Source organism: Psammomys obesus, unplaced genomic scaffold (genome assembly GCF_907164565.1).
Source record: "Psammomys obesus unplaced genomic scaffold, mPsaObe1.curated_primary_1811, whole genome shotgun sequence".
NCBI lineage: Eukaryota > Metazoa > Chordata > Mammalia > Rodentia > Muridae > Psammomys > Psammomys obesus.
In genome coordinates, this window is record NW_026594311.1 from 2,820,765 (window position 1) to 2,833,745 (window position 12,981).

The 12,981-nt window shown below is 51.0% G+C and overlaps 2 protein-coding genes across 2 annotated transcripts; one reads left to right on the forward strand and one right to left on the reverse strand.

The window, feature by feature from the left end:
• Positions 1-2,884: 2,884 nt before the first annotated feature.
• On the forward strand, positions 2,885-7,419 carry Elovl1 (ELOVL fatty acid elongase 1). The gene is made up of 8 exons (XM_055618530.1): positions 2,885-3,006; positions 5,332-5,391; positions 5,566-5,756; positions 5,920-6,000; positions 6,119-6,175; positions 6,254-6,359; positions 6,444-6,580; positions 6,715-7,419. The coding sequence occupies exons 2-8, from the start codon at positions 5,346-5,348 to the stop codon at positions 6,934-6,936; spliced, it is 840 nt and encodes a 279-aa protein (XP_055474505.1). The 5' UTR covers positions 2,885-3,006; positions 5,332-5,345; the 3' UTR covers positions 6,937-7,419.
• Positions 7,420-7,685: 266 nt separating this feature from the next.
• Cdc20 (cell division cycle 20) lies at positions 7,686-11,438 on the reverse strand. Its single transcript, XM_055618529.1, has 10 exons — positions 11,101-11,438; positions 10,841-10,989; positions 10,653-10,749; positions 10,382-10,510; positions 10,081-10,277; positions 9,881-9,975; positions 9,534-9,762; positions 9,243-9,368; positions 8,175-8,292; positions 7,686-7,936 (listed from the first exon to the last, which is right to left on the reverse strand). Exons 1-10 carry the CDS (start codon positions 11,279-11,281, stop codon positions 7,758-7,760), a joined length of 1,500 nt encoding a protein of 499 aa, XP_055474504.1. The 5' UTR covers positions 11,282-11,438; the 3' UTR covers positions 7,686-7,757.
• Between the last annotated feature and the right edge of the window lie 1,543 nt (positions 11,439-12,981).

Genomic DNA, 12,981 nt, shown 5'->3' on the forward strand with positions numbered 1-12,981 from the left:
CACACACACACACACACACACACACACACACACACACACACACACACTGGAGAGGATTGGGGAAGGCTGGGGTGGCTCTGAGCTGGAGCCATCCCAAACTAATTAAGAGTTCCCAACACTTGCCACATCTTTTGCTTCTAGGCCATTACATGCTTCTCTTTGTCCCAGAGGCCTCTCCCTGACTGCTAGAAAGTGTCCTGGGTGTCAGGTGTCATTTCTAAGAAGTCTTTTAAGAACTAACCCCTACCTCTGATTAAGTTCCCCCCTCCCCAGAGCTTTCATAAGCCACTGGGTTTCTCTTTGGGACAATTCACCACATGCTACTATGTGTTGTTCATTTATGTATGTCTGCTGTCCTAGGCTGGGTGCTTTGCCAGATTCTCATGGCCATGGAGATGCCATTTGGCAGACTTGAGCTATAGCAGATATTGGAAGTTGCTTTCTATAGGGACAAGGTTAGGAATTGAGTCTTTGAGTTTGTTCATTCATGTAGTCAGCCAACATTTACTGAGGACTCACCATGGTCATTTATCAGCTTGGCTCAGACGAACGCGCACATACTCGAAGCTTCCTGTTTGTGTGATTTTAGAACAATGTCATCATCTTTCCAGTGTGTTTTCATAATGGATACATAGATCCAAATATCTTAGCAGGGCTTTCAGAGTCTACATATTTGCGCATTGCTTAGCAAAGATTGGTTAAAAGAGTACTTGTTAACTCATATACAAACATGTACTTTGTGTGATGGCTTGCTTCTTGCCTGTCTAGTAATGCTGAGCCAGCTAGCACTTTACGTGGGCTACTGCTTTTAACCTTCACAATGATTCTATAAGATAGTTTATTCTCATTTTTAGGAGGTTCCACAGTGTCGTGATCACACGCATATTAAGTAGAACATTTAAACTCAGAATTTCGGAGTCAGGAGTCAGGTGTGGCCTCAGAGCTGTTTGAATACACATGAAAGAAGTATTGGTTAACTCAAAGAACTGTGCTCTCTGCTTGACTCTGGGTTGCAGTTTCTCCTTTCCTTTCATTATCCTATTTATTCTAACATCTAATCAGCAAACATGAGTAGGGTCAAATGAGTGACAGATAATGGGCCCAATTATGCAGACAGATGACTAAAATGTAACCTTTTCTTGCTGAAAGGATCATGGAGTTGGGAGAGGTGCAGAAAACTGCATGATAGTCAGCCAGAGGCAAAACTGATTTACTGCCTGGAGCTCTGACTCTATGTTGTGCTGAGCCAAGGGGAAAGCTTGAGAGTTGGAGGCAGCCCCATAGATGGATATGTTTGTATGTAAATTCATGAATATTCATCTAACAAGTCTTTTCTAAACATACATGCAAAGCACCATTCTGAATGCTCCACTGAGAGGTTTTGGATCCAGCATGGGTGCTCACTAGAGAGAAAGATGCTGACATTATTTGATGGCTTAAAGCATGGGCTGTGGCTTGAGAATGAGAATAGCACATGTATTCTGAGACCAGGGAGACTGGGGGCCTCTTGTACATGATAATGGGGCTGGGTTTGGAAGCAAATTCTTTGCTGTTTCTTGTCAAGAATAGGGGCTGCCCGGTGTGGTGGCACAGAAACAGACAGATCTCCATGAGTTCAAGGCCAGCCTGGTCTACAGATTGAGTTCTAGGACAGCCAGGGCTACATAGAGAAACCCTGTCTCAAAAAACTGACAAGAAGGTGGGGGGGGGGGGAGTGCTAATTGATAACCTAAGGATGCTCAAAACTAGACTCTGGTTTTTCATTTCTTAGCAACACCAAGGTAGTTACACCCATCAGTTAAGAACGTATTATCCCTCCTAGCCACTGCCTCTTCTGATTTCTCCAACTTTCTACACATTTACATCATCCAGCTGTCCAAGCTGTAACTGGCTCATTATAGGAAAGACAGAGTTCATGTCATCCAATAACTTGGCCTGCCTGGCAGTGCTGAATTGACAACTGAAGACCCCCCCCCCCCCCACACACACACATGTTGTCTCTCTTTCCCAATCCTGTAAGTTTAAGTTTCCTCTTCAGGTCCAGCTGTTTTCTCTCACCTGATCACTCTCCAGTACCTTGGACCTGGGCTGTAAATTGTGTAAATACAGGGACCAGAGCGTAATGTAGTTTTGTACACTGTAGATGGCTGGTAAATGTCCGATGAGTGAGATGAGCTGCCTCAAAAACCTCGTTTTCTTCTGCTTCTAAAATAAAAGTTAAGACTGCCTCATTTGGCTTCCAAGATCGACTACATTGAACCACAGCCAATTTCACTTACCTCCCCCCTCCCCCCCTTCACTACCTTGAAGGCCAGTTTAGACAGTGATTCACAGTTCTTGCCTGGGGCCACTTGTATTCTCCCATCTCCATTCCAGGAAATCCTCTCCAAGGCTCCTAATGCTAGGACTCATCCAAGTTTATAGGCTCTGAGAGGCATGGCGGTGGCCAGCTGTTGCCTCCCGCAAGACCTCTCGCCACCCCAATCAGCCCTTAGCAGGCGCAGCTGGCCCTCCTCTGCCCTTGCTGGGAGCCTTGAGGGAATGGTTGAACCCTGTAATTTTCCTGGAGTCTTAAGCCGCTCCAGTCGCGGAGCAGATAGCAGATGAAGGGGTCCTCATGCTGGACTGGACAGAGGAGCACGAATGGGGCCATGCAGGCTGAACGTCAAGAAGAAGCTGGTTGCGGGCCAAGCCGTAGTCATCGGCGGGACAAGCTGAGAGATGCGAAGGAAGGGGTGGAGAGCTGGGGCTGGGTGTGCTTCCTGCCCGGGGATCTGCCGACCCGCCCCTGCTCCCGCCCTGGCGGCCTGGCGGGCGCTGGACGGCCCCTCCTGCCTCGGCCGGCCGCCCAATCAGCAGGCGCCCCCCGCCCGGCCCGCCCTCTCCCCCTCTGGTGACAGAAAGTCGGCCCAGCAGATGAGGAAGTGGCCGACAGGCGGCCCTGGGGACTTCTCTCCGGCCCTGATCCCTCGGAGCCCTCCACTGCTGCCCGCCTGGCTCCCACTGGTGAGTGTGGGCCTTCCCTGGCTCCCCACGTGCCAGCGCCCCCTGCCTGGCTGGCCAGGCTAGCCCTGCTCTGCCCTGCGCTGCCCTGCCCAGGCTGTGGGCGAGGCTGTTCCTGGGGCGAATGGGTGGGAGGTCCCAGCTACTGGGGCTGGGCCTGCCCAGCATGCTCCCTCCCCGACACCTTGGCCCCTGACCCCCATTTACTCACACCTAGCTCTTTTCCAGCACCTCCTGGCCTTGCCCCCTTCTGCCCACTCCTCTCCCTACACCTTTTTTCCCCTTTGCCGGTGCCCTTTTCTTTTCCATCATCTTAAGGGAACTGGCCCTATTCCACGGCGGGGGGGACACAGCTGGGGTTCCCTCAAGTGTAGGGAGAGATCCTTCTCAGAAGTCTGGACTCTCTCCTGTCCTCAGGGTTCCGGGGTATCTACCGGTATATGTGGTGATGAAGGGGGAGTGAATTGGAGGTGGCTGAAGGAGATAAGGAGCTGGCAAGCTCACATGTGTCAGAGAGGAACTGTGTGAGAGAGCACATGCCTAAATGGTAGGCCCCATTCCAACATAAGCCACCAACAAAATGTGTCTGTGTGAAGAAATGAGGGGTGTCACTCACCAAGAGCTCTGCGTGAAGGAGGGAGGTGTGAGGAGACTGATGTTCCCTCGCCTCTCCTGTACCCACGCCTGGTCAAGTGTGTCACTATGGATACAGTCCCTGACAGGTGTGGGGTTTAGGAGCCTGGTCAGAGTCCAGGAGGGATGCCTGTTTTGGTGGTGTGGTCCAAAAGATATGCATGGGCTATGTGTGGATGTGTATGCCCCTGGTATGGTAGCATGTCTCAGGGGTGGTTGAGAGCTGTGTGAGGGAGGGTGCATATGAAATGTTAGAGCTGGAGCCCTGAGGAGGGGAGGGATGGAGAGCACCTGGAGGACTTAGGCTGCTGGACACCCCCCCCCCCCCCCCCCAATCCCTCTAGGACAGAGCCTAGGCTTCCCTGGGTCTAAGCTAAGTGTTTGTATCCTTGTAAGCATGCTCCTGACATTCCTTTCAACTTTGAGGAGGAGGGGGCCTGGCCCAAGAGGCTCCCTCCCAGAGGGAGGGAAAGATTCCTGAGACCTCCCCCACCCCCACCTCCTCACATACCACTGGTGTCCTTACCCCTCCCTGGTAGGGAAGGGTGATGCCCATTCTGAAGTAGGACAAACTGAGAATTCATGGCTGGTTTGGGAGAGAATCCTGGGTGTGGACTTTTAGCAACTCCTCTGGCTTTAGCCAGAGGTCCTGGCTAGAAGTTTCTGGAGAACCTGCAACCTTAGCTTATCTGGCTGGTCTAAGGTGGCGAGTCTGGGGCCTTACTTGGCTTTCTCAATTCTGGTGGGTCCTGCTCCTCTAGGCATTGACCTGTGGCCTGGACCCACCCTCCACCCCATGCCCAATGTGGCGGGGGCGGGCGGAGGGCGGGGCTGCTGCAAGATCTAGTCAGACAGGTGGAGCGGCCAGGGCAGGAGTCTCAAAGAGCCAGGCTCCTGGAGTGGAAGAGAGAGGAGAGCTGGCCGGTGAGAAGAGGGGAGGAGAGAGGCTGGAGGTGAGAGCCCTGGAAGAAGGCAGGAGACTGGAGGTGAGAGGCCTGCAAGGTGGAGGGGAAGCCCAGGAGATGTGTACTTAAGCAGGGGAGAAGTGGAACCCTCGGTTTGTTCAGGCACTGGAAGGGACAGAAAGGACCATGGAGGTGGGGGTCCTGGCAGGCCACAGAAGGGGAGATGGGAGTCTTGGGAAAGGACCAGAGGGTCTTTACTTGGCAGAAGGGGGGAGTAAGAGATGAGTGGCTGAAGGGGAGAATCTCTGAAGAGAATATGACCTTTCAGAGCTGGGGAGATGAGACTGCTGGGCAGTAAGGGTGAGGAAGTTCACTGGAAAGATGAACAGTGCTGTGAAGAGAAAGGGTCCAGGAGACCTGGAATCCAGAGTGCTCTCAAAGGGAGGGAGGCCAGGAAGGGAAACTTTCCTCCGGAGAGCAGCACAGAGGAGAGGAAGGTGTGGAGAGGAAGGGTGGGACAGCTCTCTCCAGGCAGGCAGGATGCTTGGGGAGCAGATTCTCCCTCCAGACTGCCTTTTCCCCTGGCATATCCCCGCTCCCCATAGTCAGGATTAAACTTGGGGCCTTGTCCATGCTAGGAAAGTACCACTGAGCCATATTCATGGTCCTATCCTTTCACCAGCAAGGTATCAGGGCTGTCTGTTTCTGTATCTTGTCTTTGTGGGCCAAGTGTGGGGGTGTGCGGCATGCAGCGGTCCCCTATCTGAAACCACTCTCCATCTTTCCTCAGAGTTCTTAGCCAGGATGGAGGCTGTTGTGAACTTGTACCAGGACCTGATGAAGCATGCAGGTAAGCTGTTGTGCAAAGCCTGTCTTTCCTTCTCTGGGATCCCAGGATCTAGGGCTGTGTCCTAATGAAGAGTCCTTATGAACTACTTCATTTTTTATGACCTGATCTCATGTGTAGATCTAGGAAGGCATCTTGAACCCTGTGACCCTAACTCCTTTGAGATTCTATTCACAGATCCCCGGATCCAGAACTACCCTCTGATGGGGTCCCCGTGGTTAATAACATCCATCCTCCTGACCTACGTGTACTTCGTCTTGTCACTGGGACCTCGAGTCATGGCTAACCGGAAGCCCTTCCAACTTCGTGGTTTCATGATTGTCTACAATTTCTCACTGGTGATACTTTCCCTCTACATTGTCTATGAGGTAGGCTGGAATGCCTAGGCTGTAGTTTCTGCCTGCAGGGTAAGAATTAGGGGCATAGGGCATGGGCCAGAGCATGGCTTATCTACTTTCTAGAAGTTCAGCTAGTGAAGGTGAGGGGTTCCTGGGAGAGTGGAAGTCTGTCTAATCCACACTCTTTTTTTAGTTCCTGATGTCTGGTTGGCTGAGCACCTACACCTGGCGCTGTGATCCTATAGACTTTTCCAATAGCCCTGAGGCACTTCGGGTAAGTAGAGCCTCAGGTAAATCAGCAGCAGCCTAGATAAGAGAGGAGTTGGCCTAAGACTTGTTTTTAGGTCTTTGAGTACTGTGTAAATTATTGAGACTGACCTAACTTCTTACAGATGGTTCGAGTGGCCTGGCTCTTCATGCTTTCCAAGGTCATTGAGCTGATGGACACAGTGAGTAGCTATAGATGTTAGAACTTGGGAGCAGAAAGGAAGGCACTGGCACTCAACCTTTCCTCCATTCTTCTGCAGGTGATATTTATTCTCCGGAAGAAAGATGGGCAGGTGACCTTTCTACATGTCTTCCATCACTCAGTGCTTCCCTGGAGTTGGTGGTGGGGGATAAAGATTGCTCCAGGTGAGCAGTGAAAGCCACTGGAGAAGAGGGTGGCCGCTAGGAGCAGAGGCTCCTCTCTTAACCTTGTTTTCTTTCCCATCTTAGGAGGAATGGGCTCTTTCCATGCCATGATAAACTCCTCTGTACATGTTGTCATGTACCTGTACTATGGATTGTCCGCCCTTGGCCCTGTGGCTCAGCCCTACCTTTGGTGGAAAAAACATATGACAGCCATTCAACTGGTGAGGAGCCTGATAGGCCTAAAACCAAACTTGAGTATTTTTAACTTAGTTCCTTTTAATCGACCGGTCTGACCTCTGACCCCATCATCCTTCCTCTCCAACCTATTTCTGACCCTTGTCTTTTTCTATTCCAGATCCAGTTTGTCCTGGTCTCACTGCACATCAGCCAATACTACTTCATGCCCAGCTGCAACTACCAGTACCCCATCATTATCCACCTCATCTGGATGTATGGCACCATCTTCTTCGTGCTGTTCTCCAATTTCTGGTATCACTCCTACACCAAGGGAAAGCGGCTGCCCCGTGCAGTTCAGCAAAATGGAGCTCCAGCTCCCACCAAGGTTAAGGCCAACTGAGAAGCATGGCCTTATTGCCCACCTAAGTGCCTCAGGACTGCACCTTGGGCAGCATCCACCAGTGTCCTCTCCGCCTGCGACCAGGGCTCTGTGGTCAGGACTGAGTAGGAGGACTGGCTCTCCCCTCCCCACAGCTGGTCTACAGGGACCACTGCTCCCATTCCTTCTCCCAGCCAGCTCCAGAGATGTGGCCTCACTGCTGTCTGCCACCAGAACTGGAGGCTAAAAGGGCTGAACACTTACTTCCCCCTCCCTGCCTTAAACTTGGGAGAGGAACACTCAGGGCTGGCCCCCACCAGGGTCTTGTGGCCTTTCTCCTCACACTGAAGAGGTCAGCAATAATCTGTCACTACGGACTCAGGCTCCCTTCTTCACTCCACACTGAAGCATGAGCTTCTGGGCCAAAGGTCAGGATGGGCAGCGGGCCTGGCAATACAGGCTGTGTACTCACTTGTGTCTTAATTAAAGTGACAGAGGAAATCACTGAGACTGTGTGTATATAAATGGAGGTAGAGCCCTGTCTACAGAATGGACGGATGGTGGTGCAGGCAATAGTTCTAGCCACTGGGGAGGCTGCTAAAGCAGGAAGCTCAAGTTCATGGTTAGTCTGGACCCTGTTCCAAAAGAAAACTGAAGTTTAGTGGGTAAGGTTCTGGGTTCAGTGCCCAAAACAACAAAAATAGTAAAGGGACCAAAAGTCCTCACAAGACTTATAGTTCTAGTCAGAGCAGGGACACAAGAAAGGAAGATACAACTTTATTAGAAAAACAAAACAAAACAAAAAAAAACCAAAAAAAAACCGAGGGGTAATGGGTTTGTTGTCAACGGATGCCTTGGTGGATAAGGCTACTCTTAGCTACGCTGGCCTTTTCCCGCTCCCGCCGCACGGCAGGGTCCAACTCAAAGCAGCGCCACAACCGCAGAGTCTCATCGGCTGCTGCAGATGCCACTGTGGCCCCATCAGGACTCATGGTGAGACTCAGGACCCGGGCTGTGTGACCTAGGGTTAAGAGCAGTGCACTTGAGCATATACACAGCCTTCTATTTTTTTAGTCACCTTGAAATAAAATTTGAATAGAATAAACTCACCCTCTTAACTAATTCAGTGGCTTTACTGCATTGTTAACCCTAGAACCACAGCACTCTAAACCATACTTCCCACCTATCTTTACCATTTCATATAAATGGAATCATGCACTATGTATGGCCTTTCTACCTGGCTTCTTTTTGCCACCTACCTTTGAGCTCAGCCACCTTGGCCATGGTTGGGTACTTCCAAATAACCAGCTGGTTCTGGGCAAAGCCATGACCTGAGATAAGCTCCTTATAGTGGGGAGACCAGAGGATGGAGCACACCTGTGGAAAAGAGTTACCATGGGAATGACATTCAGCCAGGGTACTCAGAACTGAGTCCATTCTAGTATTAGGAACCCCATCAGGTGTTACAGATTTAAACTTAATGGTCACACTCCTTACCGAAGCCCCTTAAGAAAAATATCTGTGTTACGGTAGAAGACTCCATCAAAAGGAAGTTCCATAAGTTGCTCAAAGTAATGCAAGAGATGACCACTTTGTATAACTCCAACAATCTGGCTTCAGAGCCCATGCGTGCAGTGAATCAGGCTGAGTGGGAGTGGAATGAACAGGGGAAGCTGGAGTTTTTACAGAAAGGCACACCAGCACCAACAGCCTCAAAGGGATCATATACTGTAGATTGTGGGAGGTTTAAGGACAATAAAGATAACACTCAGACTGTGAAGTACAGAAGACAGAATGTGTGGGAGCCTGGGCATGGTGGTGATACTTGTAATCTCAGCACTTGGGATACTAAAGGAGGATCATGAAAAGTCTGAAGCTAGCCAGGATATGACCTTATCTCAAAATGAATGAATGAATGAATGAATGAATGAATGAATGAATGAATGAATGATAGAGGACCCGGTGATAACGAGGGGGCAGATGTGAATGATATTGCAAGGTAAAACTAAAATATCTTGAGGAGGATGAAAGATTTTAGGACGCTTTTCAGATTTCTAAGCAGTACAACAGGAACAACAATACATTTCAGGAAGGTGAGGTGAAGTGATAAGCTTAATTGGGACACACTGAGGAGGTAATACTTAGAGGACCTAGGGTTAGAGATAAGCCAAACTTGGAACTTAGAATGAGGGCTGAGTCAGAGGTTTAGAATTTATCAGGGGTACAGAGTTAGAGTGGAACTGGTTGTTCAGAAAAGGTCATATAGAACACATCTGGCTGAGACAGGTTAAAACATCATCACCACTAACAACCCCAACAAAAACTACCTGAGAATGGGCATCTACAGCATTCAGACAGGCCCCAGAGCAGACATTCCAAATGCGAATGTGTCGGTCACTGGTGCCTCCCCCTGTTGCCAGAATATTGGATTGCCAGGGACACCACGCAACAGCCTAGATGGGATGGATAAAGGCTGGGTCAGGTCAGCAGATAGACAGTAGAGACAGACAAGAAGCTAAGTCAGCTGAACCCAGTCCAATCCCACCATGTCTTCTAGCCTTAAGAGTCCATAGTTTATCGCTGAGTCTGTGAAGACCTCAGCTCAAATGCTTTCTCACCTTGACAGCACCTTGATGTTGAGTGAATGTGTGCAGGGGAGCCCAGCCACTTTCTCCAGGACCACTAGGCCACACATTGACCACGTTATCATTTCCACCGCTTGCCAGATGTCGCCCATCTGGGGCCCAGCGCAGGCCACATACTTCTTGGCTATGGCCACTCAGCGTGGCCACATGGTGTTCTGCTACCCGAACATCATGGTGGTGGATGTGGCCAGAGCGTGAACCACTGAGAGAAGAAAAGAGAGTTAGTTCTGAGGCCACACAAAAATCAAGCCACAGCCACTTCAGTTCTAGATGGCAGAAACCAGGCTGTATTTTGCTATAGACTAGCAAAAACCACTGACCTGGAGAGAATATAGCTGTTCCAACTTAAGGAGCTTACTCGGGCGGAGTGACTGGTCATGTTTCTAAGTCGTTTCTGCTGTTGCACATCCCAGAGCTGCAGAGGCAAGCCAGAGTCAGAGAGTGGGGGGGCTGGGCATCAAATCCTTCCAGGGGGGGCAAGCTGATGAGCACAGAGCCACCATCCAAGGACCAGGCTCACCTGCACCTCAGCATTACTGGTGCCCACAGCAAGGTAGTTGCCCTCCTTGATCCAGGCCACGGAGGATATATAGTCCCCGGGCTGCTCCATTTGTAACAGCTGCAGGATGTCGCCAGAACCAGCATTCCATAAGTACACACTGTTGTCCAGTGCCACAGCCAAGACATTTCCAGAGCTCCAATCCACAAGATTTAGGTCTGCCAGAGGCAGAAAAAACAAACAAACCATGAGGTCCTTTGATAAAGTGGTCCATTCCCAGGCCGTCTTTCTCCACCCACAGACAAAGAAAATATGTACTTACAGTAGTCATTTCGGATTTCAGGGGCATCGAGAATCCTATCTGGCAGGGAAGGAATATATCTGCAAGTCTTCCGGCTGGAGCCAGGCGTGGCTTTCTGGCTGTAGAGTACTTTTAGTCTGTTCTGGTAGCCTGTGGCAACAGAGTTTAGACAGAGTCTAGACCTTGGAACCCATAGCACCCTTGCTGTCAACTTGAGGTGGAAAAAAGCAGCCACACATCTCCTCTCAGGAAGGACTGAGTGCCACCAACCCCCATGAATGTCAGTTCTCACCTTCTGGGGCATTCTGAGGTTTTCCACTGAGCCTGAGGATCTTGGCTTCCTCCACATCAAAACCGTTCAGGTTCAGAGCCCAGGCTTTCTGATGCTCCTGGCATATAGATGGGGTGTTGGTGAGGGGAACCGGTATCAACCAAAGGACACATCAAATCTCATGCCTCATGACCCCCGTGGAATCATACCTTCTTGGTGGGCGTCTCCCCGTCTTCGGGCTGGTTCTCTTTGCTCAAGAGGAAGCTGGCCACCTCCATTTGGGAAGCACTGCGATGGGGGATATAGCGGTCACCTCCAGGTTTGCTAGGGGTAGTCTGAACCTTGGAGTTAGATTTGCCTGGAGCAGGGAAAGAGAGAGAAGCCAGACAGTCTGACGAGGCTCCTGGAGGGTGCAGGAAGGCCGACTCTCAGCGATTTACCTCCCTCCCTCCCCCGGCCTCCAACTCACCAGGAGTTCTGCCCGGAGTCCGGCCGGTGCTGTGTGATCTGTTGGCGGCCCGCATGGGCGAAGGGGCTGGGCCCGTGGCTTCCTTTGCTTTGCGTTGCCAGCGCGCAAGGGGTGCATTGGGGATGGGCGCGTCCAGCTGAAGCAGAGAGTGCAAGTCGCTCTCGAACACGAACTGCGCCATGGCAGCGTCTGCAGGGGAGAGAGGCGACCAAACTCGCGACCGCGCTGGACTCCTGAGCTCCGCCGGCCACGACTCGTACTCTGCCCTCCGAAACACAAGCGCCCTGCTCCGTACAGTGGGTCCGTGCGTCAGCCGAACGGGTTCTTTGCCGGACCAGCTAATGGCAAGCCAGGCTATTCGGCTTGAACTATCCGCTGCTAGCGCTCATTGGCTCCTTCAAAACCCAACTGTCTTAACCGTCGCCCTCGCCGATTGGTCGCTACACTAGAAAGGGGCGGGTCTTCCTGGAGCAAGTCTCAGATCTCACGAGAGTACAGCTGCCGAGCTTGTCTGGAGCCAGACCCCCTGGGGGAGGGGCGGGGCCTGCCCTGCCTGTCCGTCCTGGGCATTCGCTAACCCGTCGGCTTCTCTCTGGTCGGGCCGCCGCCGAGTTGGGCGATCTGAGAGCCTGAGAAGGGTCACTTCGAAGCCTGTATATGGGTGGTACTTAGGTTATTTACACAGGTAAATTCGATCTGGAGGACCGGAGTAGTTACATCTGAACGGGGAGGGCGGGAGCTTGTTGGCTGCCCGCTAGCCAGAAATCCCGATGGGAAGCGTTGCGTGCCTGTGTGGCTAAGGGAGGTAAAGTGGGGGGTCAAAACAAGGATCAGAATCCCAGTCTTACTGTCTTGAAGGTTAGGTTAGGCTGCTCTTGGGGCATCACTCTTGGGGCTTTGGATTCTTGAGAATCTTAGGGATTCTCTTTACTTGGGTTGCTTGTAACCTGCCAGAGCAACAGTCGTTTTGTTTGTTTGAAACAGGGTCTCGTTATGCAGTCCTGGCTGGCTTGGAACTCACCTTGTAGACCAGACTGGCCTGGAATACAGAGATCCCCTGGGATTTAAGGCGTGTGTGCCACCACACCCAGTCCAAGACCATATTATGTTGATGGAAAAAACTAAGACTCAGTGCAAGGAAGGAGTTTGCTCAAGGTCATAAAAAGTTGGTAAGAATCCACGGCTGGAGCCTGGAGAGATGGCTCAGTGGTTAAGAGCCTCTTGCTGCCCTTTCATAGGAGCAGAATTTGGTCTGTTGGGCAGCACACAGCTACCTGTAACTCCAGCTCCCGGGCAGCGGTGCCCTCTTCTGGGTTCCACAGGAACCAGCACATAGGTTGCGCACACACACACACACACTCTCAAAAAATAAATCTTTTATTTATTTTTCATTTTACATGCATTGGTGTTTTGCCTGCATGTATGTCTTTGTGGGGGTGTTGAATCCTCTGCAACTGTAGTTCGATGACCATGTGGGTGCTGGAAATTGAACCTGGGTCCTCTAGAACAGCCAGTGCTTTTAACCGATGAGCCACCTCTCCAGCCCCCAAATTAAAATCTTTTAAAGGGGAAGGGAGGCTAGAGAGATGGCTTAGCTGATAAGAACACTGGATGCGCTTGTGGAGGACCCAGGGTTCAGTTCTCAGCACCCATCGAGTGGTTCCTACCCACCGGTAACTATGGTCTGATGGATGTAATACCCTCTTCTGACCTCCACCAGGTGTGCATGAGGTGCACAGACAAGCAGGCAAGCACACACATTTAAGAAAAGCTGCCCTCTGATCTCCACACCCATGTCATAGTACATCTCCTTCTGGTAATAATAATAATAATTAAAAAAAAAAAAAAAAAGAATCCAGGAGCTAGGTCTGACTCCCATTT

Excerpts from the sequence above, each read along its gene's own strand:
- Elovl1 (XM_055618530.1), top strand. The coding sequence starts at position 5,346 with ATGGAGGCTGTTGTGAACTTGTACCAGGACCTGATGAAGCATGCAG. Across the intron at positions 6,360-6,443 it reads GGGGATAAAGATTGCTCCAG|GAGGAATGGGCTCTTTCCAT; the intron begins GTGAGCAGTGAA and ends TTCCCATCTTAG. Across the intron at positions 6,581-6,714 it reads ATATGACAGCCATTCAACTG|ATCCAGTTTGTCCTGGTCTC; the intron begins GTGAGGAGCCTG and ends TTTCTATTCCAG.
- Cdc20 (XM_055618529.1), bottom strand. The coding sequence starts at position 11,281 with ATGGCGCAGTTCGTGTTCGAGAGCGACTTGCACTCTCTGCTTCAGCTG. Across the intron at positions 10,750-10,840 it reads GGGAGACGCCCACCAAGAAG|GAGCATCAGAAAGCCTGGGC; the intron begins GTATGATTCCAC and ends TCTATATGCCAG. Across the intron at positions 8,293-9,242 it reads CTGTAGATGCCCATTCTCAG|GTGTGCTCCATCCTCTGGTC; the intron begins GTAGTTTTTGTT and ends TCTTTTCCACAG.